This window comes from Alternaria atra (genome assembly GCF_907166805.1).
Source record: "Alternaria atra isolate CS162 genome assembly, contig: 22, whole genome shotgun sequence".
Taxonomy (NCBI): domain Eukaryota; kingdom Fungi; phylum Ascomycota; class Dothideomycetes; order Pleosporales; family Pleosporaceae; genus Alternaria; species Alternaria atra.
In genome coordinates, this window is record NW_025091320.1 from 339,933 (window position 1) to 365,453 (window position 25,521).

At 51.6% G+C, this 25,521-nt stretch overlaps 12 protein-coding genes across 12 annotated transcripts; 5 read left to right on the plus strand and 7 right to left on the minus strand.

The window, feature by feature from the left end:
• Positions 1-224: 224 nt before the first annotated feature.
• ALTATR162_LOCUS2875 (uncharacterized protein) lies at positions 225-1,863 on the minus strand (the record flags this gene model as incomplete). The annotated part of the gene is made up of 2 exons (XM_043310481.1): positions 225-473; positions 541-1,863. The coding sequence occupies 2 exons, from the start codon at positions 1,861-1,863 to the stop codon at positions 225-227; spliced, it is 1,572 nt and encodes a 523-aa protein (XP_043166416.1).
• Positions 1,864-3,067: 1,204 nt separating this feature from the next.
• ALTATR162_LOCUS2876 (uncharacterized protein) lies at positions 3,068-4,423 on the plus strand (the record flags this gene model as incomplete). The annotated part of the gene is made up of 6 exons (XM_043310482.1): positions 3,068-3,256; positions 3,309-3,391; positions 3,442-3,622; positions 3,672-4,140; positions 4,189-4,329; positions 4,383-4,423. 6 exons carry the CDS (start codon positions 3,068-3,070, stop codon positions 4,421-4,423), a joined length of 1,104 nt encoding a protein of 367 aa, XP_043166417.1.
• Positions 4,424-4,583: 160 nt separating this feature from the next.
• On the minus strand, positions 4,584-6,227 carry ALTATR162_LOCUS2877 (uncharacterized protein; the record flags this gene model as incomplete). Its single annotated transcript, XM_043310483.1, has 1 exon — positions 4,584-6,227. One exon carries the CDS (start codon positions 6,225-6,227, stop codon positions 4,584-4,586), a length of 1,644 nt encoding a protein of 547 aa, XP_043166418.1.
• Positions 6,228-8,797: 2,570 nt separating this feature from the next.
• Positions 8,798-10,152, minus strand: ALTATR162_LOCUS2878 (uncharacterized protein; the record flags this gene model as incomplete). Its single annotated transcript, XM_043310484.1, has 2 exons — positions 8,798-9,971; positions 10,022-10,152. The coding sequence occupies 2 exons, from the start codon at positions 10,150-10,152 to the stop codon at positions 8,798-8,800; spliced, it is 1,305 nt and encodes a 434-aa protein (XP_043166419.1).
• A 652-nt stretch (positions 10,153-10,804) lies between these two features.
• On the plus strand, positions 10,805-12,802 carry ALTATR162_LOCUS2879 (uncharacterized protein; the record flags this gene model as incomplete). The annotated part of the gene is made up of 6 exons (XM_043310485.1): positions 10,805-10,953; positions 11,004-11,103; positions 11,152-11,435; positions 11,496-11,824; positions 11,875-12,135; positions 12,186-12,802. 6 exons carry the CDS (start codon positions 10,805-10,807, stop codon positions 12,800-12,802), a joined length of 1,740 nt encoding a protein of 579 aa, XP_043166420.1.
• A 914-nt stretch (positions 12,803-13,716) lies between these two features.
• Positions 13,717-14,436, minus strand: ALTATR162_LOCUS2880 (uncharacterized protein; the record flags this gene model as incomplete). The annotated part of the gene is made up of 1 exon (XM_043310486.1): positions 13,717-14,436. The coding sequence occupies one exon, from the start codon at positions 14,434-14,436 to the stop codon at positions 13,717-13,719; it is 720 nt and encodes a 239-aa protein (XP_043166421.1).
• A 401-nt stretch (positions 14,437-14,837) lies between these two features.
• Positions 14,838-16,381, plus strand: ALTATR162_LOCUS2881 (uncharacterized protein; the record flags this gene model as incomplete). The annotated part of the gene is made up of 3 exons (XM_043310487.1): positions 14,838-14,924; positions 14,974-15,342; positions 15,395-16,381. The coding sequence occupies 3 exons, from the start codon at positions 14,838-14,840 to the stop codon at positions 16,379-16,381; spliced, it is 1,443 nt and encodes a 480-aa protein (XP_043166422.1).
• Positions 16,382-16,439: 58 nt separating this feature from the next.
• On the minus strand, positions 16,440-18,471 carry ALTATR162_LOCUS2882 (uncharacterized protein; the record flags this gene model as incomplete). The annotated part of the gene is made up of 2 exons (XM_043310488.1): positions 16,440-16,640; positions 16,699-18,471. The coding sequence occupies 2 exons, from the start codon at positions 18,469-18,471 to the stop codon at positions 16,440-16,442; spliced, it is 1,974 nt and encodes a 657-aa protein (XP_043166423.1).
• Positions 18,472-18,725: 254 nt separating this feature from the next.
• Positions 18,726-20,424, plus strand: ALTATR162_LOCUS2883 (uncharacterized protein; the record flags this gene model as incomplete). The annotated part of the gene is made up of 2 exons (XM_043310489.1): positions 18,726-19,370; positions 19,549-20,424. The coding sequence occupies 2 exons, from the start codon at positions 18,726-18,728 to the stop codon at positions 20,422-20,424; spliced, it is 1,521 nt and encodes a 506-aa protein (XP_043166424.1).
• Positions 20,425-20,903: 479 nt separating this feature from the next.
• On the plus strand, positions 20,904-22,160 carry ALTATR162_LOCUS2884 (uncharacterized protein; the record flags this gene model as incomplete). Its single annotated transcript, XM_043310490.1, has 1 exon — positions 20,904-22,160. One exon carries the CDS (start codon positions 20,904-20,906, stop codon positions 22,158-22,160), a length of 1,257 nt encoding a protein of 418 aa, XP_043166425.1.
• A 140-nt stretch (positions 22,161-22,300) lies between these two features.
• Positions 22,301-23,984, minus strand: ALTATR162_LOCUS2885 (uncharacterized protein; the record flags this gene model as incomplete). The annotated part of the gene is made up of 4 exons (XM_043310491.1): positions 22,301-23,330; positions 23,403-23,475; positions 23,542-23,652; positions 23,714-23,984. The coding sequence occupies 4 exons, from the start codon at positions 23,982-23,984 to the stop codon at positions 22,301-22,303; spliced, it is 1,485 nt and encodes a 494-aa protein (XP_043166426.1).
• Positions 23,985-24,310: 326 nt separating this feature from the next.
• On the minus strand, positions 24,311-25,148 carry ALTATR162_LOCUS2886 (uncharacterized protein; the record flags this gene model as incomplete). Its single annotated transcript, XM_043310492.1, has 2 exons — positions 24,311-24,442; positions 24,492-25,148. 2 exons carry the CDS (start codon positions 25,146-25,148, stop codon positions 24,311-24,313), a joined length of 789 nt encoding a protein of 262 aa, XP_043166427.1.
• Between the last annotated feature and the right edge of the window lie 373 nt (positions 25,149-25,521).

The window sequence follows — 25,521 nt, forward strand, 5'->3', positions numbered from 1 at the left end:
TGGTTTTCGAACTTTTCGCATTCACATGTTTCACGAGCTATGTCAACGGACTGGTCTGACACCTACTGAACCTCTGCACATCGTCGCCGGATCAAAATGATGAGTAATACCGGCCTAAGAAACTACTGCACACGCTCAAACAGGGCTATTCTCATCGATCAGAACAGTGACATTGGTATCTACTTCTAAAAAGTGATCTGTATATGCCCATTATATCGACTAAACTATAGTAGGTACTGGAAGTAGATATTCTCCTTATCTGTCATGTCCTGAAGACCGTTCTCGCCGTGCACCTCAGCACCAGACTCATGGAACTTCCCCTCCATCGAGTAGTCAATCGGGTTCCTCGGTAAGCCGGCCGCCTCACGCTGGTCGCACTTCTTCTTCTGCATCCAGGAAATGAGGAAAAATTGAGCGACAACGACACCCCAGAGGATGCACCAAATTGTCAAGATACCTTTGAGAGCGTTGACCTAGAAAGACGCATCGTCAGCCATGATCTCCAGTTTAGAAGGTACGACAGGGACATCAAGTTCTTACGTATTGCGGTTTGAATTTGGCATCGAAGATGTAAGGGGTGATGATGTTGCCAATGGAGTTGCCGGCGTTAAAGGACGTGTAGTAGATGGCCTTCTTGGTTTGTCCGGCACAGTTCGCGCCCATCCAGGAGATGAGCAGAGGATTGATTGCATACACGAAGGCAATCAAATAGTAGCCTACAAGTAGACCGCCTTTGTTGGCCTTGGTTTTCGGAAGCGCAACCATCAAAGCAACACCAATGATGACGATGGTAACAAGGCCGAGCAAGAAGGGGGACTTGCGCTTGAATCGGTATGCCAGATACGACGCACCGAGGATGGAGACAAACTGAAGTGCTCCGAAGGGCATATTCAGTAAGACGGCTTCATCAGGAGTGAACCCAGCCAAGTTCTGGAGGATGATGGAGCCGAAGACCGAGGAGACTGAAGCGCCAGCATTGACAGCGATGACCATGATCATATATAGCCAGTATTTGGGTTCAGTCACCGCTTCAACGACATGCTTCCAGTTGAACTTGTGCGAGACGATACCCTGCTGGTTAGCCTTCAACCGGTCTACCGCCTTCAAGCGATCCTCCGGCGACAAGTATCGAGCCTCCCCAGGACTATCCTGGGCCCACCAGTATGTGCTGAGGCCAATGACGATGGTCAGGAGCCCAAAGAAGAGGTAGACAATCTGGTATCGGAACAGCGAGGATGAGTGTATGCGACCGAAACCGTAAACGATGGGCGCACTGATCAGAGTACTGAGGCCATAGCAGCTGTACCAGCAAGCCACGCGGAATGGCTGCTCGGACCGCCTGTAAAAAGCAATGGTGATCATCGAAAACAGGGGAATGACCGCGGCCTCAAATGCACCAAGGAAGAATCGCGATGCGAGCAACCCGGCGTAGCTCCTGGAGCCACCGAGGCCGCCCGCAACTGAGATACCCCAGCAAGTGATAATAACGGGGAGAACCTGGCGATATCGAAGTTTGACGAGGATCCATGCGGCCAACGGTTGCACACCAAGTTGCGCGTAGTATCCGATGTTTCCGATGTTTGAGTAGTCGTTCCCGACGAGATGCGCGTCCTTTTGGAGACCGTAGACAGCTGTCAATCCGATGATCCCCTTATCAGCCGATTGTAGAAAGTAAACCATGCAAAGAAGAGACAGCATCCAAATGTCGGTCTTGCGGAGGATTCGTTTGTTGTCCGCGTCGGAACATATGTGAGCCTCGCTTAGGCCAGGCTCCTTGCCCTCCTCGTAAGCCACGGCGTGGTCTATCGAGGTATCGGATACGTGCTCGGTGCCATGAGCGCTTGGCTTCTCAATTGTAGCCATGGTACAAGATCAGTTCCTGGAAAGATGGAGTAAAAAAGTGATCTGGGGTCGAGCTGTAATCTGGGGTATCAGTCTGGGGTAGGTGTTTATATGCTTTCATTAACGCGACGCCAGCGACGCCAACGGAACCCGGGTCAACGGCGCAGCGGACTAGAATTATTCCTCCAACGAGTTCGCGCGCACTAAAGGGACGTATTGCTCGAATTGCGCCTCTTTACGAGCTGTGCTGGTGCCAGGCGGATGTGACCAATGAACCGGTCAAAGGGGGAGGTCCCGACTGCAACCGGCTAAATCGATGCAGAAAGAGTACTCGTGATGCGCCGCCAATCGTCCGCGGCAAGAACGAGCTGTCGCCTGGACAGACGGCTCGGACTCTGACAGACCGAGAGAAATACTGGTCTGTTACACAAACTGAGTTAGACTCATAGAGCCTTGACATCGACACGTTGTAGTGTTTTAAGGAGCGTCGAGGCGCATGGCCATAGCATGTACCTATCGCTCTATTGTATAGCAACGAAACCTATCGCGTGCCGATCTGTCCGTTTTCCCGGATTCGTGGTAATGTCGAGACGGCCCGAGCTTAGTGCATGCTATTATGCTATTTCGGTTGGAAGTGTTCATCGATGATCCGGTGGATACTACTCTCTTCACTGACTTCACTTACGCTCAATACCTACTGATGTTGGAAACAAGACTCTGCAGAGCAAACAAGACTTTCTTGACTAGACGACAAGCTTCTAGCCAAGAGTATGTACGGTGGCAATCCCCGGATCCTACAAACGCCACTGTTAGAGTGATTAGCCGCCTTACGTCATCACCCCCAAAACTTCCACCAACAACCAACCTGTCCTAGCGCCACAAAGCCATCATTATTTTATATGCGATACTATCTGCCAAGAAGAAGAACAACAACGATCTGGGGAGAGATTCAAACGCAGAACGTTCGATAATATCATTCAAAGTCGGATGAATGAGTCGGTTCACGATAGTCAGAGCGGAGTCGGAGCTACGACCCCACAGATGCCTCGGCGGCGCGGCTCCACATGTGCCACCAGCTCAAAGAAATGCGGGGTAAACGTCGTCGCAGTTTGAGGTGTCGCTGGTGTTTTGGAAACTCCTTGCAAAAGGTTCCCATAAATATCACAGTTTTCGTGATTTCCATACTACCCGAGTAGGCAAAACAACGTTCCGTTGCCACATCCAAATGACCGACCCCAAGAACACCACGGCGAGCCAGCGCTTGACGCAGATAAAAGATTTTCTTACGATGAACAAGACCGCGACTACGATACCTTGGGATCCGGATAGTACCAAGTTCCCAACAAGAAAGGAGCTGCCGCAGATTCCGGGTGCTCCGCCGGAGGCCGCATGGGTCTGGGGTGACAATGACTACGTACGTCCGGCCGAAATCTGATTTTTCCGCAAACCATACTCATCAACGTCAGATCGGCCGTCTCAACCTCCTAACGCCTACACGTGTAGCAGCGGCTGCAAGGGAGATTAGAACTGGTGAAATCGTTCCTGTGAAGTGCGTGTCGCCCTGATGCATCTAGCACGTCTCGACTAACCGCGGCGCAGCCTGCCTCTCAATGTGCCCAATGTGCCTGCATTTGGCCGTGAGGTCTTTCAGCATGAAATCAAAACCTTGGCGGAAGGGCTTGCCTACGATGATGTGTACCACATGAACACCCAATCCGGTACACAGTGGGACGGTTTCCGACACTTTGCTCACATGTCTAGCGGTTCATTCTACAACGGCGTATGTACAAGGCTTGCGTCGAATGAACAGCTGCTAACATACGATGTAGACCAAAGGAAGCGATGTCACGGGTCCAAACGCTAACCACAAATGCTCGATCCATCACTGGGCTGAACACGGTATCGCAGGACGGGGTGTTCTTCTGGACTACCGGGGATACGCGCACAAGAAAGGCATCAACTACGACCCTTACGACTATTACCCTATCTCATGGCAGGATCTTTATCAATGCGGCCAGGACCAAGGGATAGACATTCGGCCCGCCGCTCAGGGCGGCGATATCAAGCCAGGAGACATGCTTTTCATTCGTAGCGGCTGGAAGGAAGCTTATGACAACAAGAGTGATGAAGATCGAACCAAGGCTGCACTCCGACATGGCTCGGGTAAAGATGGCGAAGATGGTCAGCGATATGCCGGAGTGAGCCAGGAAGAAAAGATCTTAGACTGGCTTCACGACTCCTACTTCGCCTCGGTTGCTGGCGATGCGCCGGCCTTCGAGGCATGGCCTACACACGAGAGTATGTTTTCTCAAGTCCTTGTCAAATGGCTTTGACTGACTTCATCAGACTACCATCTCCACGAGTTCATCCTCGCCCTCTGGGGAATGCCGCTCGGCGAGATGCTTGATCTTGAGAAACTTGCGCAAACGTGTCGCGAGAAGAACAGGTGGTTCTTCTTCTTCACCTCTGCGCCAGCCAATTGCCCTGGTATGTTCATTGCACGAGTCACGGAATTTGTGGCTTTACTAACCACGCAACAGGCGGAGTGAGCTCCCACGTAAACGGCACTGCAATCTTTTGAGCGTATCAGAAGCATCTGGAGACTACATTGAAATCAGTACTATCATTGTATATATTGAGAACAATCAAACAACCGATCTCACAAACGAGCCTCTCTTGTATGACCGCCACACCTCCGCTGACTAACAACAGATCGATCACAAATCATGTTAACAGAACCACTACGCTGGAGCAATGCTCTTCAAAGTTCCTGACCAGGACTCTGGGAAGGATCCCGGGCATGTTACGCGCTCCTTTTCGCGCGAGCTCTCACGCGACGCGGTCCGTGCATCCGTTTCGTGTTCTGGCGGAATGGCAGGCGCGTCCAAGAGATTTGACTCAAAGCTTTCCTCACTCTCCATGAGTGGCGTCGCATCGCCATTTAACGACATTGCAACGTCGTGGTCTGATGATAGTTTTTCCAAGGATGGTTCGTTTTCGACACTGCTGTCATCATGTCTCGCAGAATCGCTTGATGGTGGTGGTGGTGGCGGCGGCTCGCGTGCCGGTGGGGCAAACTTCACCTCATCAACGGCTCCTCCAGCTTGCGCTGTCCCGAACATGGGCGAAGGCGAATACCTAACTTCGAGATGGTAGTCTAGATCATTCTCTGTTTCTGATACATGATCATGATCTAATAGCTCAAGCCTTTTTGGGTTGTCCGCTTCCAAACTCTGTTCTGAGGCTTCTAACCGGCTACTGGAAGTGGGTGAATAATCATCGACCTGGTCGTGAAGCGCTCGGTGCGCCTCCGCTCTTCGCTCCTCCCAATCAACAGTTCGAATGCCATACTCAATCATATCAGTAGCGACTTGCGCGGCTTCCCGAGACGCCTTCTCACGACGATACTTGTAGCGTTCTTGTCTTCCGGCCTCTATTGGCAGGGTTCTGTTCTTGTAGCACCCGTCTGGCCTCGAATGCGTATGGTATCGACAGCCTGATGGCAGTGAAGATCGTGTATCCTGCGAGAGGCGTCGCATGGCCGTGTCGAGTGCGGCGCAAACGAAGAACTCTGGCAAACTATGCGGATCGACGTCACCAAATCCTTGAGTACTATTGTTGATCCAGCGATCAACTAGGAAATGCTGCAACATCATCGGTGTGTGCTGTCGCTTCTCGCCGAAGACATGCGAGATCGTATCGACATCTGGACGTACACCGCTCACAATCTTTTCATCGAGTAAATACATCATTCGGTAGACGAATTTGTCATCTTCTAGCATGAACCCATGTATCACCGCATTCATCAATGGCCAGCATGCGATCCATGTATGCTGCGGGTCAATGCCGTCGGGGTCGAAGTTGATATCGCGGTAGCGTGTCGGAACAACACCAGTATGTTGCCAAATTCGGTGAAGCTCCGCTGCGTCAGGGTCGATGTTGCGATGCTTGACGAGTGATACCAGGTGATCGTCATGGTTGTCAGGCATCCTAACCAAGCGTCGCGTCAAGTACCAAGATTTTGGGTCTTGGCGGCCGCATAGCACGCTTACTTTTGACGGTCTGGGTGTCTCTGCAAGTGCATTAGGCAATGGTAGTGCAGGTTGCAACTTCTGTATATTAAGTGAATCTTCTTTAAGGGGCTCTGACTGGACGGGTCCTTGCATGTCTGTGTCAACACCATCGATGGCTTCAAGGTCGCTTGGCAGCTGTCCACTCTCGAGGATTGAGTGGTATGCGTTCTTTCTCATCCGCTCCTCGATACTTGCTCGACGTCGGGGCTTGTAACTAGTTCCTCCGATTTGCTCATTTCCATCGAAGATGCGTGGAGGCATGCCGGCACGCTCAGGCCTTCTCCGTATCTCACGCTTGTGTGCAGAAGACATCTTATCGGTAAGGAGGTTTCCCATTAAGAGCAGTGAAGCCAGCCACTATCCTGAATGAGTTGTTAGAGGGACAATCTTAGAAGTTCGGCAAGGTACTAAGACTGCTTAAGTGGAGAAATTTGCAGGAACGTGTCTGGTCATATCGACTATGAATAGTGTGAAGAGCGCACGCATTCGTCATCGCCAGACGCATCACGCTACCATCCTCGAACAAATACCCATATTCACAGCCAATGTTCTCAATAGCCCAGATATTACTGACAGCAGTCAATGATCGCAATACGGAGACGACTCACTCTCGATTATCCTTCCATAACGATCTTTAGTGAGCTTTCAGCAAGGTTATCGAGCTTCGAACTTGTTCGTTATGTCGCAGCCACTTCCACATTCCTGTATCGCTATTTCCTTTGACTATTTACTCGCAGCACCAGATCGCGATGCCTCTAGGTTCCACATCTTTGACATCGGCAACATTCGTGCTCGCAGGTCGAACAATGCTGTCAGAACATTGCCCCGCCGAGTACATCGAAGTTGATCACACTATAGCTAAACGCTCACCGTACCTTCGAATCTACCTTCCCCAGCGTGTGCGGGATGATCGGCCTTTGCTGCCCATCCAGCTTGGCGACATCGACCCAGCGGGCTTCAAGTTCTATATCGAGTGGCTTACCACCGGCATCGTCAAACTCTCCACTCAGCGGGGCCTTCCGCTCAACTCCTGCATCGACCTAATCTATGCGCACACCGTCGGCTCTTTTTTCTCGCAACCACATTTCCAAGACTATATTATCGATACTCTAGCTTATGTTCTTGATCCTACGCAGAAACCCGACCTGGAGATACTCGGACAGTTGTTTTTGGAGAAGCACGCATCAAGTCAGTTGAAACGATTTTGTATTGATAGAATGTTCGCGCATGAGCGCAAGATGTTGAGTATGGTTAGGAACTCTCTCTCGGATATGGTGACGGAGAACAGTGGTGTGAAGGGTTGTGAGTATCATGTGCATGAGAATGGCGTATGCTATAGACATGCAAGGGCGGATGACGTTGAAGATATTACAGTAAATGTCAAAGTGGAAGAGAAGAAGTGGAGTATTGACGACGACCCGGAACTAAATGCCATGGCAGCACAGCATTTGGGTAGAACGAAGGCGACCTCCACCACAACAGAAGTCCTATCAAAGGCCTCGCTCAGATTGCCAAAGTTTGTTGCTTGCAAGCGTCGTGCCTCTGTGGAACCACGCCGGGATCGAAAGCATAGCCTCGTATCGCAGCCCAAAATATCTCACTTAGAAGTAATGCATTCCCTAAGCCTGCAATGTCGAGACTTTGCAGCATCATCTCGGAACTTGCCAAGTTCCCAACCATCAACAGGATCACTGGCCGCTATCGCAAACACTAACAAACCCCTACCGTCCATACCATCTCCGTGTCGCTCACCGTCCTCGCTGACCCTAGATCCTACTGGACCGGCGTACAGCAACTTGCGCGCCTTCAATGACAACGGCGTTCAGTCGCCCAGTACACAAGATCTAGTTCTCGAATGTCTAGGAAGACTCCCATCAGCAGTAATACGAACCTCAAAGCACGATCAGATGGATTTGTGTATTGTCAAGTCACCCATGAACCCCAGAGTACCTACCAGCCTCGCAAGCGACCGCGAATCTGCTTCCACACTGCCGTCATTAGAAAATCTAGTCACATCCTTACTCTTACCGACATTCTCTAACACCTCCACAATCTCGGTCTCATCTTCGTCATCACAGGGGATCCCGTCCTCCTTATGTCCCGGCGTCCCACCATCAACATATCCAACACAAAACCCAGCTTTCACACTTCTCTCAAAATCCAGGTCTACATCCCCAAGTCCGTGCGCCACTACAAAGCGAACAGCCACACCTTTCTACACACCTCTCCATCAACTTCTTGATATATCATGCACTCCCAGACCATGTTCCTCCCCGTCACCCTCGTCGTCCACTGGTCAGGCTATTCAGCGGCCATATCATATATCCCCCTCATCGCCATCTCTTCCTCACTTCCCCCCTTTGATAAAACGTAAGCCCGCACCACCCCGAGGAACGGACTGGCTTGAGCAATGGGACAGGCTATTCGCTTTACAAGGGACACAGGGGTTTGGTTTGAAGAGGGGGGAGAAAAGGGAGAGACGGAGTCGATTTATGGAAATCTTGGAGAGCGTGAGGTTAGATGGTGGAGGTAGGTAAGGATTAGGAGGGAGAGAGAGTGGAAGGAGGCGAGGCTACTCGGTCAATGACAGGGCACAGTTCGCTATACCTCTAGTAAAAGGATGGAAGCTGATCGCTTCGGACGCATATTCATCACACCAGGAAAATGAATGAATCAGCTAGAGAGCACCAGAACTTGTGCGAGCAAGATCGAATTTGAACGTTGCATTCCATTGGTATAATACAGCTACTCTTTCTCTAACCCCATATTATCTCTAATCCATACTGGTATAAGCTTCCCTTGTAATCGTATCGACAGTGTAATCCAATGCGCCGTGTCTATGTTGTGTGTATCCAATGCAAGTCAAACCGTTGTGCTCGCGTCTACGCATGCAAAGTATTCTTGAAGCCAGTATCCGCATCCCCAGCCTTGCCTTCCTCCTTGAATTCCCAGGCCAGGAACTTCCAGTTGAGTTCGCTCGGTCGCCAGAACAAGCCGTTCTTCAGTCCACTGCCCGCTGACGATGAGTTGCCCGGTCCATCTGATGTCATGCCGCCGGTATATGGCATTCGCTTCCCGAAGATGCAACGCCGGAATCTCGAGTGCAGGATGGCCATGGAGCACATGACGCAAGGCTCATTGGTGAGGTAGATGTCCAGGTCAACACACAGATAGCCACTTGACGAGATGTTGTCTTTCTCGTAGTATGTCTTCTCGAGGTCTGTGAGCGGGTTGTCGCAGAAGAGGGAGCGGTCGAGGTAAGCGGGGTCGGTGCCGGCGACACGAAGTCGCTTCTTCGCAACCATAGCGATGGCGCGATGGACAGCGTGAGCCATGACGTTGCCAGTGCCGGTGGGCGGTTCAGCGGTGCCGGTGAAGGATCTCCAGCGGCAATCGCCTGCAACAGCGACGACCTCCGGTGCGTTCCTGGTGCGGTCGACCACGACGACGCCGATTTTCTCCCCCAGACACTGATCCGAAATCTGCTGGCCAGCTGCTCGAGCTAGCGCCAGCCAGTTGCCCGCCTCGGGTTGTATCTCGTCCTGATTGCGCTGTACGAGGCTCGGATGTGGTCCGTAGGGATTGGTGTTCTTATAAGAGATGGGCCAGTACTTGTCGCTCCATTCTGCAGCCTGCTCTGCAGATATGGGTGCAAGAGAGGGAACGGTCACATAGAGGATTCGAGGCGGTGGAGTCTTGCCGTCGAACGGCGGACAGGTGCGTATGAGAGCTGCGAGGTTGCTATGTGGGATATGGCGCGTAGGGCACAGGAGGAAGTAGCGAACTAAATCAAAATCTTCAGCAACAGTCGCGCCATGAGCAGCCTCACTGCCATCATCGGCCGAGGACGAGGACGCAGGAAGGGGAGCAGAGGGCGCTGGTGTAGCAGAGGAAGATAATAATGCAGAGGCAGGATCATCTTCTTCACCTCTCGGCAGCCTCGCGGGCGGATAGAACTGTTTCTGCAGATGCGACGGCAGGTACTTGAACTGCACTACGCGGCGTAGATGAGAGATTTCTGATGTCTTGAAGTCGGGCAAGGCTGCTTGCACGGCACTGATAGGTTAGCAGGGATCACGCTAGTGCATCAGGAGTGAATGGCTCACTCCTTGATAACATTGGCAAATTTGGCCGGCACCTCAACGACATAGACGCTATGAGTCTCCAGGCTGGCGCGCACCTCGTCTTTGGTCCTGAGGGGAACGAGACGCCCTGTGAGAGGAGGTGGGCTGCTCATAGCATCGCCTGGTGGATGAATCAAAGTTGGAGTGTCGAATAGGCTACTAGGCGTCGAATAAGCGGCTAAGGGGTGTTGTGTTGAGTCGAGCGTTGGAATGTTGGTTTTGGTGAAGAGTGACGGCTGCGCAAAAGACAACAAAAGTCTCAGGGTCCAGCGGGGCGGTCCTGCTTAACTCCGAGCTCCCCTTTCCCTTTCCCTTTCACCCACCACCATTGCCTCGTCATACGTGATGGAACAGCAACAGCATATCGCAATGGAAACTTCAACCATGACTTGGTAGTAAAGACAAGGAATCCATCTCGGGCTAAGGCGCGCATCATCCGAGTCGTGGGCGCGTCTCCCCGCATCACATTACAGCGAAGGGGCGCCAATCATCACCCAACCTGGGGCCCCGCATGATTCTGTCCCGCCCATTCGGTAAAATTCATCCAAACGAGCCTTGAGAGTCGCTCATCCCCCAGCAGCTTGATCTGCCGATATGTAGGGCGTTGAAAGACGACGCCGCTACCGCTCATCTCCATGTCCAAATGCCTAGGCCAAGCACCTGCAGCGTGGTGCCCCACTGTAGTATATGCGTGGTCTTGTTGGATATAGACCTTGCCCACTCGTCTTCTTCCTGTTCGTATCTTTTCATCTAGCTTGAAAAGTCATGGACAGCAAAACGGGTGCTACCCATATCGAGACCGCTCACGCCCGTGATGCCCATATCGTCCCCATCGACCAGGAAGCCAATGATGATATCCATCATGTTAATCTCTCCTGGAGGTCGTGGATGGTCGTCTTCTGCTGTTGCTTCGCGTATGTCCGAGACAGTTACGATGCCCGGCGTCAACTAACCTACTATGTAGCGTCATGTCTCAAGTCTTCGTGGTAGTGGCTGCGGGTTCAGTCCTCTCATTCATCATCCGTGAGCTTGGGGAGCCTGCTATCGCAAGTTGGATTATCCAGGTATGGCCGTCAAAGATCAAGATTGGTACTGGGTTCTGACACTGTTAGGGTCCGCTCCTCATGCAATCAGTCCTCTCTCCTCCCGTTGGCCGCCTGTCCGATGTCTTGGATCGCAAGTTGTTCGCGACTATACCTCCGCTAATTGCATGCATTGGCGCTATTATCTGTGCCAAAGCTACGAGCATGTCCATGTTGATCGGAGGTGGTATCCTCATCGGCACGACGCTTGCGACCATCTCCATCGTTCAGTCTATTCCTTCCGAGATCTTACCTTTGAAGTATCGACCCTTGGCAAATGGACTCGCAGGTGTGGCCGGGGTCTTGGGTGGCACGTAAGTAGAACACCTTATGCTAGGTATGGTGTATCTCGCAAGTTACTAACAAATTTGCAGTGTCGGTAGTCTAGCGGCTGGTGCAGTGACGAATCTCAGCGCTTCTGGCTGGCGCTACATCTTTTGGATCCAAGTCGGACTACACGGTATCACATCGCTCGGTCTGTTCGCTTTCTACTGGCCCAAGAAACGTACCGAATATCCTCGAATGAGCTTCAAAGAGTGGATGTGGGCTTGCGATCCTATCGGCTCTCTCCTACTCGTTGCTGCTGCTACTTTGATGCTTTTGGCGCTCAACTGGGCAGGCGGAGCGTACAAGTGGAGCAACCCGCATGTGTGCGCCAACCTTGCTGTTGGTATCGTTCTGTTCATCACGTTTTGTCTCTATGGTACGATTCCCGTTCATATCGCTTCGACGAAACGAGCTAACATAGTTCAGAATGGAAGGGTCGATCGGACGGCATCGTTGCACACGTTTTCTTCTCCACCGGACCAAATTTCTGGCTCTCGACGTTTGCCTTCGCTATCGAGGGTTGGATCTACTACTCCGCCATCAATGCAGTTACACCGCAGCTCATCCTCAACGTTGGGTTCGAGGATAACTCATGGGATATTGCTATTCGCCAACTGTCCTACAAGATCGCGTCAATCTTTACTTCGCTGGCTGTGACGTGGTACGCAACCAAGTTCAAAGACCTGAGTAAGCAAAATCATTCTCTTCTAAAATACCCCAACTAACATCATGCGTAGAAACGCCACTTGCTGTCACCTTTGCCATCATGTTCATCGCATCAATATGCTTCGCGTTCATCAGACCCGGCTGGGGTACTGAACAGATCATCTTCACAGCTTTAACGGGTATTGGTTGCGCTGGCCCGCTGACACTGCTTGTCGCATGCATTCAGTTCACAGCCCCCCACGCCTTTCTTTCGACAGCCACCGGCCTTGCCTTCTCCGCCAGAGCTATCGGTGGCGCTTTCGGTACCGCAGTCATCTACGCCATCGTCAACTCTCGTATCGCATCGCATCTTGCCGGAGATGTTGGCTCTGCCGCCATCGCAGCCGGTCTGCCTGAGTCATCAGTGCCTGCGCTCTTGAAAGGTATGAAGGGAAGCTCGGTTACGAAATTCAGAGGCGCAGGGGTGCCTGGTATGAATGAGGCTATTATCAACGCTGCGTGGGATGCAAGCCATTGGTCATATGCACATGCTTACAGACTGGGTTACTGGAGTGTAGTACCCTTTGTTGCGCTTGCGACAATTGCGGTTCTGTCAATGAAGGGTATCAAACATCTGATGACTGAGCATGTAGAAGCGACCGTTGAGCACGAAAGTGAAGATGAAGGGAAGGGTCTGGGTAAGGCATAGCTATAATGTTGATGTATAGCGTTGGCACAATGGAGAACGTCTTCAACAACGTCAAATCTATCATTCATATTCCGTATCTGGAAGAAAGTCATGCGCATTGTAGCTGCTCATACACGTTTTTGCTTATTACTAGTAAAATCAGACCCTTTCCAGTCTCCGTTCGACATCGATGTATCTCGCTACTCCATGGGTGTATCAGGGGCGCCCATGCAAGCCTAGTTCTGGATCGGCCCCGCGCTCAAGAAGTCACTTAGCGTTTTTGGGGTTGTCTGATCATTTAGCAGTTTCGTATGGAGTCCATCTGTACCCGTCCAGAGAACTGATAGTCGCCCCAGCATCGAGCAGTATTTTGATAATAGGTGTGGAGGAGTCTGCATCAGAATTCCAACACGTCTCTTGGAGCGGACTATGTCCATCCCAATCAGGGATATTCGGATCAGCACCGGCGTCGAGGAGGATCTGAACAATTTCAATCGGTCCCTGTATGCCGCATGTGACAAGATACTTCTTCACGTCGCTGTTGTCTGCTTGGATTTATATCAGAGATGCCCTCTTCTACTTCCTCAGTGATTGCAGGTATAAAGCGAGAGATGGCCAGTAAACTGATACCGCATGTCTTTTGTAAGTCTTGAATCTCTGATAGAAACGCTTCTCGACAGCCATGGGATGCAGAACACCTTGAAGAAGCCTCGTAAGGCTACTTGTTATTCGACAGGTTGTCTTGATAGACCTGAGAGTAGGGTGTCTAATGTCTGCTCGTTTTAGCGCCTATGGTTGCAAAAGAGGTGAGCTAAGCCAACCGTGGCGTCAGCGTGGTACCTCTCCCACAAATCAGCGTTGATTATGGATGCAAGAACCGTTTTGCCTGCACATGGAAAACCCGGGCGACATAGAGTACGATTGTTGGTATTGAGTCAGTCTTGGTACATCTGCGAGCACAAGAGCCATCCGCCGGTACCAGGTTGCCATCGGCTGGTGGCATCCCGCTGTTGCAAGGCATGGTCAACGGGTGTTAGCCAATCCAGGGTGCGCTGACGCTTTTGCATAGCTTCCTCCGTATCATGACGCCCACGTAGCTCTTCGACTCTGGCCCGAACGTCATTCTGCGTCGTTTGAATTATTTGTAGCTCACTATTGAGGTCTTGCAGTGTGAAATGGGTTTTCTCGACACGTAGTTCCAAAGCATCTTTGAAATCCAGAAGAAGTCGTCCATTGCGCTTGAAGCGTGTGTTGAGTTCGATAAGTAATGATGTTGAGTTGTGAGAAAGAGCGAAGTCTACCATCGCCATCTCACATTTGATCGCTTCGACGAGCTTTCCTATATCCTTTTCCTTAAAAGGCCATCTAAGCTTCTCCTGGAGCCCGTCCCGCGTTGAGAGAACGACAGCTGCCAAGCTTAATGCGTTTCCAAGTCGTGCAAGAGGTGTATAGGGTAGCTGCAAGATCTTGGTCCATTCCTTGGGCTCGTCCGAGTCGTCGATCTCATCCTTGAGTTTCAACAGTAAACTGGTGCAATATCGTGTCTGAGACCAAAGTCGTTGTCTTTCCGCCTTAGGTCCGAACACAGCGACAATGTATTCGATCACTCTCTCGCACAGCTGTGCCACTACAATAATGCTAGCAGTCGTTTCCATGTGGGGTTCGATGAGTATTCAGTGTAGTTAGTGAAGTGACATGAGACGCAGGGTTCATCAGAAATCCAATCAACTGGGTCTGTAAGTCGAGGCCTTGCCACACTGCACCTGCAAGTAGCGAACTTGCCATCGTCCATGGCAAAAAGCGGGGCGACGTAGAGTCTTCGCTGTCATTCGTTGACAATCTACAAGCATTGAATGCATCGATGCTTTTGTTTCGAGATTGGGCGTCAAGCACGTCACCTCGCATGCGATGCAACGAGGAGGGATGTTGAATGGATGAATGGATTGAAGTCGAGGGTAGTGCACGTGCGCTCGCGTTCGGCACCAAGCTAGCGCGACTGCCTCAACCCCCGATCCGTCAATATGGTGTTGCAAACATTCAAAACAACATCGCGACAATGTTACCCGACGAAATCATCGCGCAGCTAACGGCTGAATTCACATGCCGCGATCAGCAAATACGGCATCTAGCTGCACTCTATAGCGTACCTAAATTCACCCGGCCTTAGGAACATCCTACTAACAGCAACCCAGGCGCATCTCCCATCTCCACCCTTTCTAAACATCCACAGCCTTACAGCAACTGGCAAATCCTCGATACTGCGATCTTTCTTCCATCTATCTCGCATACAGCACACGATTATCAATGTTCGCGAATGCATAACGGCACGGCATCTCCTGGAGCGCATTGTTGCAGCTAGTTTAGATGCGCTCGATGAGTTCAATGACGACAAGGTTGATAGGAGACCGTATGCACGTACAGAGAACCTGAGCGCGCTATGCGTCAATATGGAAAAGTTGTTGGAGGGTAGAGATAAATTCGTGCTGGTGTTGGATGCGGTGGATAAGTTGAGGGAAGGGGGTGGGACCCTGATCGCTGCGCTGGGACGACTGGGAGAGATGGTATGCTCCGACATATACGTTTCGACTTACCGGATACTAACAGCTCGAATAGATACCAAACCTTTCCCTCATCCTGACGACAACCCTCCCACTTGCGCCCTCGGTACTCCATTCGTCATCGGCATCCTTCTTACACTTTCCATCATATGCGCGCAGCGAACTTCTTACCATACTTGGTGCCAACCCACCGAAGATCTTCCTTCAACCACCCACTCTAGATCAATTCCCAGATTATACACCCGATCTCGCTGCCGAAGACGACACCTGGCTATGGGGTCGTTTCCTACAAGCCGTCTACGATTCTCTCGCAAAACACACAGGAAGAGACCTCATAAGCTTCCAGAGCTGCGCAATGCGACTATGGCGCCCTTTCGTTGAGCCAGTAGTATCAGGACAGTTCGGCACACGCGACTTCTCCCGCTTGATGGTGAACAGACGCCATCTTTTCCAACTTGAAGACTCGGTCCTGGATCGAATCATTGCCGATACTACCGAACCTACAAAAGACGCTGCACTGGCAAGCCTCACCACACCTGCGACGCCTAGCAAGAAGAAAATGGCGAATATGACGGCGCATACCCTTCCCTACTTTACAACACATATCCTCCTCGCTGCGTACCTAGCGTCCTACAATCCCTCGCGAACCGACGTAACATACTTCATGAAACACACGGATAAGCGGAAGAACAAGCGTCGCGCACCCGGTGCCGCGTCTTTCAGCGTTACTGGGAAGCGTACCGGAGCTAAGCATCGGAAGATTAGTCGGCATCTGTTGACGCCAAGTCCGTTCACTTTGGACAGATTATTAGCCATTTTCAGGGCATTGCTTGAAGGAACGGTACCACAAGTAGCAGACCTATACACACAGATAGCCACGTTGACTAGTATGAGATTGCTTGTGAGAGCTGGAGCAGGAAGTAACGATGCACTTGAAGGAGGTGGTCGATGGCGCGTGAACTTTGGATGGGAATATGCACGCGCACTGGGCAGAAGCGTAAACTTGGAAGTAGGCGAATATCTCGTTGGTGGTGTAGACTAGGTTGTATTTCTATTCTATATCCTCTATATCAACTTATCAGGTGTGTGCAGAAGGTCATCTAGGAACTACAGCTACACTGCATCATTCCCTTGTGCGCCGGTACATCGCCACAGAACCTCTCTTCCTCATCTGCATTCCACTCCCAGTTCTCTTGGAATGGGCTCAAAGCGAGTTTCATAATCTGAGGTAGAATCTCGCGCTCGCCCTGCTTCTCCACGCGCTCGATGAGTTCGTCTAGGATCCAGGAACGGGGGATAAACTAGTCGTCGTTAGCATCGCATACTTTAATTCTTGTGGTCAAGTGGGAGGGAACTTACGTTGGGGTTCACAGCATCCATAGCCACCTTCCTCTCCTCATCTTTGCCCTCACCCCAGTCTTCCTTAACTCTAGCCGACCATTTCTCAAGCCACTTTCCAATCCTCTCCCGCCCATCACTCTCCTGCCTCGGCGCACCATTCTTCTTGAAAAACCTGCCCGCAACATCCTTCCTCTGATCCTTGGTTTCAACTTCCGACAACTTGATGCTACCTAACCTCCGGAAGGCATGATGGAAGTCTAGTTCGTACATTTCCAAAGAGTCGAGCAACTCGGACATGAGTTCCTCAAAGTCGGAGTCTTTCTGTGTCTTGAGACCGAGACGCAATGTCATGACGCGGCGGTACTCGGCGAGGAAAACAGCTTTATATTCTTCGCCTGCGCGGTCGATTGCTGATTCTGCGCATTTGACGATGCCATCTGCTTCTTCTTCCGTGACACCCTTTTCAACAAACGTAGCTTCATCGACTTTACTACCCGCGCCCATTAATTCACCCAGTGCCTCGCCTAGGCGGACGAGGTTCCACCAGATAATTGTGGGCTGGTTGCGGTAGCTATATCTCAGCATATGGTCGTCGTGGTTGGGCGTGTACGTCGGATCAAAGGTATCCAAAAACGCAAAGGGACCGAAATCAATAGACAAGCCGAGGATAGATGTATTATCTGTGTTTAGCACGCCGTTCATGAAGCCGTAAGCTTGCCATTTCGCGACTGTCTCGGCGTTGCGGCGAATGATTGCGCGGTAGAGACGGACGTAGCGGTTTTCCTCCCCAGCTCCATCGCCTTCGACAGTATCTTTCGCAAGGCCTGAAGAAGTCTGGTTGTGGACGTCTTTTGCGTCGCCAGCGGGCAGCTTGGAGGGTAGCTTGTCCCAGCCGCCATAGACGTGCTCGGCTGTGTAGTCGGCGAGGATGCGAAGGGTCTTTCGGTCTCCGCGGATGCGCTGGAGGTCGAATGTTCCAAAACGGATCCAACTTTGTGCGAATCGAGTGACGATGGCGCCGGGCTCGGTTCGTTCGCGCATGACTCTACTTCCCTTGTTTAGGGTGAGCGCCAGCGCTCGCGTACTTGGGATACCGATAGCGTTGAGGTATTCTGAAACAACGAACTCTCTGATGGAAGAGCGTAGTACTGCTCGACCATCGGCGAATCGGGAGTATGGGGTTCTTCCAGCGCCCTTCAATTGGATCTCGTAGCGTATGCCAGTTGCTGGATTGGTGGACTCGAACAATGAGATGGCGCGACCATCACCCAGCTGGCCAGCCCATTGTCCGAACTGGTAGCCTCCGTAGCACTGCGCCCAAGGATATATTCCTGACTCTGGGTTTGACTCATCCCATGTCAAGATTTTCTTTCCTGCAACGACTTCCTTGAACTCATCAGTCTCCACTTCGTCTTCCTTGAGGCCGATGTCACGTAGCGCTTGCGGGCTGACAGCTAACAGTTCCGGCTCGCCCTGTGAATCGGGTCGAACATATGTGTATAACGCTCCCTTGACCATGCGCGGTCCAAGCATCTGCCGTGGCGCATCGTGCGAGTCTTTCGGTCTAGGGAACGCATCATCGGCTGGAAGGTTCGACGTGAAGACATTCGACTTGGGAAGGGACCGTAGCGTGTGAAGCTCGCCAGACGAGCCGTTGGCCGCCTGTGAGGTATCAAGGTGCGCCATGACTTGGTTGAGGCGCATAAAAGTGTGGAATGGGTTCTTGCAAATGTATCTCGTCGCTGATACGGCTTTCCTAGTAGGCTGCAGCGCAGATGGGATTCGGAGCATGAGCTGCTAAGGGAGTATAAAGTGGTGTATGAGAGAGGGGCAGTGAGGAGGCGATGGCGGCAAATATGAGCGCCTTCGAGCGCTGATCAGAGTGATGTGAACACTATGGAGCAGTGGCGTCATGCCTCGGACCTGCTAATCGATAAGAAGTCGCAAAAACATCGAATCGTCGCGGTACCTGACTCGCGCTCTTCTCTTCTGCGCTAACTTATAGACGCGTCAACATTTCTACCACTTTGCCTTGCACTTCCAACATGAATGGCCAAGCAATACCTGGATACTTCTGGGACGCAGAAAAGAAGAAGTATTTCAGGATTCAAAATCAAACTGCAGCGCAAGGCTCCAATCTCAAATATTCATCGGAAAACATCAAAAAGACTGAGAGGAAAGAACGCATCCAGAATGTTGCCATTGCGCGTTCGAATAAAATTCGGAAGGAGCGCGTCGTCAGGCGCAATCCAAACACCTTTGCTCAGACCAACCTTGACAGGGAGATAGGCCATAGACGGAAATCACGCTATCTTCAAGGTCTTTGGCCTGATGCATGCGCAGCGGGTATCAGTAGTCGCCCACAAGAGCTGCTGGACATCCGCCAACCTCGAAATTCCGGCTTGAAGTACTTCGACATGGATCCGAACGAGTCTACGATATACGCAGTTCATAAGTCGAACAGCGTGTGTATGCTGTTAGCTGATGCTGGCAGTGCTAAGAAATATCGCTATACATCGCCGCCGTCCAATATAACCTACTCACATCATGCTTGGGAAGAGGTAACGCGAACAACCTCGCCAGTCTCATCAATATCCTTCCTTCCCCAGACTGGTGCGCTTGCAGTGACTACATATGGCTCGGATCGTCCTCCAGAATTGTGGCTCAGCGACCCAGGGCGCGATAATCCAGTAAGTTACTCATCAGTCTACACATAACATCAAAACCTACCCTAAAGGGTTTCCCCGGGTTTCTTAATTATAGGAATTTGACCTCACCCGAAATCTATCATTCAGGGTAGGTTTTAGTCTTGCGTATTATCTGTCGAAAACCAGCATCTCAGTGCTCGTGCTGACTTCACATTTACAGTACGTGGGCCAGAAGTTCACACCCAAGGACTGTTCGGCGATATGGGGTGCTGCAGCCAGACCATCAACCTTCACACCATCCCCAGGTCTCGCAAACACTGTTGCAGCGACTTGGTCTGAGCATCTCGCAGTTGCAGCTTCGAGTTCGATGCTACTCTTCGCTCGCTCAGAAGCAGGAGCATGGGACTCGCAGACTGCGGTGAAATCACTCGATTCGGATGTGTTAGCCTTGGAATGGATATCGTACACCACCGTCGCTATCGGCTGTCGTAACGGAACCATCCGACTCTACGACACTAGATCAGGAGGCTCAAGTCATGTTCTTACACACCCATCTCCCATTTCGAAGCTCAAGCGTGCCGACGATGAGACTAGACTAATTTGCTCTGGACTGCAAGACACGCTTTTCTTATACGACATCCGCGCACCCCGCTTATCACGTAGTTCATCGCGAAAGACCTTCAATTACGATAACCATCACTACAATGAGGAATATTTCAAGCAGTTGTATCCCACCTACCGCGATGGGCACAAGCGACGAAAACTCAACCACAAGGCTTTTAAGAACTGGTCTCAGCCTGTCTTGACTTTTGAACATGCAAACCGGGATGACCTGGAACTGGACATCGATGTACATCCCAGACTAGGGCTTCTAGCAGCAGCCCAAGACATATCGACGGGCACGGCGATTCGGGTCAGCAATATGTGGACAGGCAGGACAGTCAAGGAAATCAAGGCTGACCACACTCAACCTCACGAACTCCCGACACAATTTCCGATACGGTCGCTCAAATTCCTTGATCGATATGATGATGCAGATGGCGAAGTTGATCTCTGGTCATGTTGGAACGGTGGGATCGGAAAGTTCGGGTGGTAAGATGAATGAGGTGCGCCAGATGGATTCTCATTGCGGGTCTAGAATACAGCGGCGCAATTAGAAGACAACCGCATTTTTACTCAGGGCCGTGACGACAGGTCATTCAAGGAGTACAGAAATATGATAGCGTGACGTGGACATCTTTCAAAATCACCGTGGTAACCTTCTGTTACGTTACCTGGGAATAGTCCAATCACGCATTCACGTACGCACGAGCGTGAATTTCCGTTTGCTGCAGCCTCGCACCTTCACTTCTATTTTACAGTCCTCAGATTCAAGCTCACAACTCTGCACGAGTGTGAAATGCGACAGATCGGGGAACTGTACTGACACAGTTCGTAGACCTGTGAGTGAGTGTAGATTTTCACATCCATTAATCATCCAGCGCTCAATAACGACAAAAACTGCCCTAATTACATTGAGATCGAACTTACTACAGGAAGCGACCAGCAAATCTCTCCCGAGTCTCCAGCTCAACCATGCCACACGTCGATCTCGAAAAGGGAGGCGTTATGACCTCCAAAAAGCACGACAAAGACCCTACGAGCATCAACAGTTCCGTCGTCAAACGTAGCAGCACCTTCCTCGCCAACCTCAGCACCACCATCCCCCTAATCATTGCATACACCAACCTCTACCTCATCAAGTACTACCTCTCTCCCTCTGGTCCTGGAGCCCGTCACCGCGAAGGCGACGAAGGACGTATTAAACCACTCGCCATCATCCTCATGCTTCTCGGGCCTGATATCATACAGATTACGTTCGCCGCCACGACTACATTTGCACCAAATGAATTCCCGTGCTTTAGCTTTGGATGGCTGGCTTATAGCACATTGTTGTTGGTGTCTGCGGTGTCTGGGAGTGGGAGGTTGTTACCGAGAGAGGAGTGTGGTGTGAAGGTAGTGGATACGAATGGGAAGATGGGAAGGAGGGGGAGAAAGAGGAAGGTCAGGGTCTGGAGATTGCTGAGGGATCTAGAGTCTCACCATGACCCGGACAGCATCGACAGCGATATCATCATCGAGATCCTCGAACCCACCAGTCAGCCATGGACACCCAAATCGCTCTGGGCCATGATACAAAACCGCAGCTTGGCTACCGTTATCTTTCAGTTCTGGCTCGCAGGGATATTCTGGTATTACTACGGCGATGTATCCATCCTCTTACTGCTCAGCACGTCGATCTTGCTCTTGGAAGCCACCGCCAACCTACCTATCTGGTCCGCGCAGAAACACTTCTCGCACACCAATGATATGGAAGATGGTGTATACACGTTGATGCGCGACACCGGAACACCGTCTCAACGTATCTTCATCATCCAATCTATGCACCCTGGAATATTCGTTAACAAAGGTGGCACCGCCACCTATGCAATGCGTCACACGTCCCTCCCAGCAGTTATACTCATCTCAGGTGGTTTTCTCTGTCAAGCACTTCTTTGCACCCAGCTTTCAGACGCTGCAGCCATAGTCCTGTTAATCATCATGTTGTGTGGTACGATCAGCAACGTGGCTATCGCTTCGTTACCAAGGGAACCAATGGTAGATGGTGTGAAGTTGCACTCTGTCGACACGATCGGCGGAGGAAAAAGCGTTGTGGAGGCGCTGAGGGAAGTGGAAGGGAGGCATGAGGGGTTTGGGCAGGTGCTACTTAGGGAGCGGTTTCCTGAGAATATCAGGAAGTGGGAGCACAGGAACGAGAAGGGAAACATGGGAGAGGTGGGGGAAATGGACTGAGGTATTGGTACGGTAGAGAATGAGGATGAGAACGTTGAGTTTGCATGTGCTCATCGCCCGTAATGTTGACATTAGGTTTCCTGAGAACCTAAGAGCACGCCTCACGTTACCACACTCTTTCGACGTCTACCCACCTCAACTCAAGATGCAGCTTTCTTCTCACCTCCTCCCAAAAGCGGTAACCTAACCTTCCCGAACACTGCGCCACCACCCCTCTGCATCTGCGCAACCGCATCGCCCAGCAAAACTCTTATAGCCCCTTCCAACCTCCTATCCTTCTTCCTCCTCATCCAAAGCAGCACAATACCCAATATAAACACATCAACAGCAACATGCTTGAAGCACGCCCACACCCATCTCCATATCCCCCTGAACAACCGATAATGCGCTGAATGTGCGAATAACCTCCTAGCTTCTAGCTGTTCTCTCAGCGCTGCGACTTCAGCCGTCATCTTCATTAGCGATTGCTCGACACGCTTTCTCCACTTCTGGTCTGCGGCTGATTCTTTGGGGGATTCTTTTTCTGCTGCTGCTGCGGCGGCGTTCCCGGCGGCTGGTGTTCCGCCCAAGCCTGGTATGTTCATCTGTATCGGTTTGCCTAATACGCCTATGCCTCTATTCCTCGGCGCGGGCGTGGGCGTTTGTATGGGTATAGGTTCCGCTCGTATCAGCTGCTGGAGATCGGTCTGTACACCGGCGTCTTCTAGTTCGGGGCTATCGTCTGGGTAGGATGTAGGGTTGTATTGTGAATCCGGGGCGTCGACGAAGACTTCGCCGCGGTCGATGTCTGCTTCTTCCTCTTCGAGCTCTTCTTCGGATTGTGACATTGGTGATTTGACGCGGAGGGGTACGTCACGTTGTTCTTCTCGCATTTGGCCGGGCGTATCTTGTTCCATATCGCCGCTTGTGTTCATGGCTGCTCGTGTACTCTGCCCTAGGTCGTGTTGTGAGTATCCGGGGGTTATGTGGTCGGCGGTTCGTAGCGGCGAGGATGAAGAGGATGATGGTACATTGGATTTGACTTGGTCCCAGACAAATTCGAGCTCGGCGACTAGTTCCCGGGAGTCGGGCGAAGGTGAGGCGTATTTGTGCATGGTGTCGATTAGGGTGGTGATGTAGCGGCGTTTGGCTTCGGTGCGGGAGAGGCCGTTCTGCTGTTTCCAAGCGTCCCTGGTGGCTGTCAGTTGCATTCACGCCTAAGGCATGAGACATGGACGCGAAGGGTATCGCGTGCCAACATACCACTTCTCCCGCGCTCGTTGCGACTGATCATCACTCCCTCTCGGACACTCCATGATGCCGTCGACATCACCCTCTGTGCTGCATCAGTCCTGGTCGTAGCACAGTCCACCTCGACATCATTTCCCCTCATTCAACGTACCCATGGCTTGCTTGTACAATCCATACAAGCGTAACCTGGTCGCAGACGGCGGTTTCTGCGACCCCGTCCGTATCTTATTAACGGTGTTGAGCGCATGGCTAAAGACTCGATCTACACACTCTCTGTTAGCGAAACATGCCTTTCAATTACATATCCGACCACTTGGACGTACCAACCGAGTCTGACATTATGAGCGTGGATGTCGCGCCCCCATAGGAGGGGAGCGGCGCATTGATTGATGTAGCGCGTGAGAATGTCTCAATAACAGGCACAAGATAGTCAGCCAGGCAGAAGTAGAAGCAGAAGTAGTATAGAACGAGGCAATGGATGGCGGACGGCGTGCATGATGCGATGACAATGCGGAGCCGTGTGGAGATGGCATTCGTTGTCGCGCGACCCTGGCGCTTGGGCCTCGGCTGTTCCGGGGCGGGCGCGCTTGCCATGTGGCAGTGCGATGCGTCGTTTCACGTGTCAACACACATCTCTTGTCCTCACCGTACTTTTGTCTCTTTGCTGATGTCTTGGGCGGTACTTTATCGCTTCTCTTCGATAAATTCCGTTCTGCATAGCAACAAGCGTGTGCATGATCGCATTTCCGAGGCAGGGATCCTGTCGACCGATCAGGCAATTTCTTCCGCACACAATCTTCTGGGCAAGGAGACCCTACAGCGACCCTACAGCGACGCGATGGAATGATTGCATGATTACCTTCATTTGCTCACTAACTCTCTATGGTCTCAACCGTGTTCCCAACAGACCTGAATCTTTTCTACCAACTAGCAACAACTGCCTGTATATCGCTTGTAAATGACCACACACCCTGGGAGTCAACAGCATGAACAATCGCCTTTCTCTGTACATCTTGCCTGCGCGTGGTCGTTGCAACCGAGGTTGATGTTCCCTGCATTGGCGTTAGCAATGCCCGCTGAAACGTATCGACGAAAACCTACCTGTACGCGTGCACCCCTCACATTCGTATACGGATTCCCAACCTCATCCGTACCAGTTGGGTACTGCACAATCACCGAATACGCAACCGCTCTCGACACCGGCGACCAGCTGACCTGGAAGTCTCCAGCATCATTGCTCCTCCGTAAAGACACATCTGTAACCTTGGCCGGACGCGAAACATCTTCAACAGCACGAATTTGCTCCGTAGTATAGCAACCATTCGCCGTCCCCGATGTTGTGTAGAATCTCCACGAGACAGGCGCTTGCCCGTTCTTGCACACACTGCTGAACTCATGCACAGCCGTGAACGCCGAGTTTCCGGGATACCTAGTGAGGAAGTTGTTGCCAAGGTAGGGGTAGAACGTATCGCTGACGCCGAAGCTGTTGAAGTCGCGGAAGGGCTTGAGTTCAGCACGGCTGCCGTCGGCGTAGGTGGCTTCAAAGGCCCATTGTACGCCTACGTATTGGTCTTTGTTGAAGCTGAGTTGCGCCGTGCAGCTAGCTAGGTTGAACGCTTTGTAGTTGCCAGGAGGGGCGCGACCTGTGTAGGGGTACCTCCAGGCTGTACTGCATTGTTGCCGTGGTTCGAGGCCAAGAGGGGATGCGGTGGTTGTGGTTGCTAGAAGCGTGGTGAGGGTTACGAGGGTGAGCTTCATGATGGTAGAGGTTGGATAAAGCGGAATATTGTGAATATCTCTACTCAAGACGTGAGCAGCCTAAATACTAAGGAATATTCCAATTCGTACACACCGCCATCGACATCACCGCCGGATCAAGCGATCTAAGCTATAAGCGTGTAACTAGGTAACTTGGTAGCCTTGCATGGAGCATTACCCATGGCAAGATGAGCACAACACGGCGGTAAATATTAACAGCCAAGACGGCGCATACAACCTTCAAGAAATGACCAAGGCGGACGGAGGCCTCACCTATGGGGTTATCTGGCTTAGCGGGTGATCATCTGCGGGCCGCACAGAGTCTATTTCCCTTGGCGCTGCAGGTCAATCTTCGTATTCAGTCTTGTCTCTT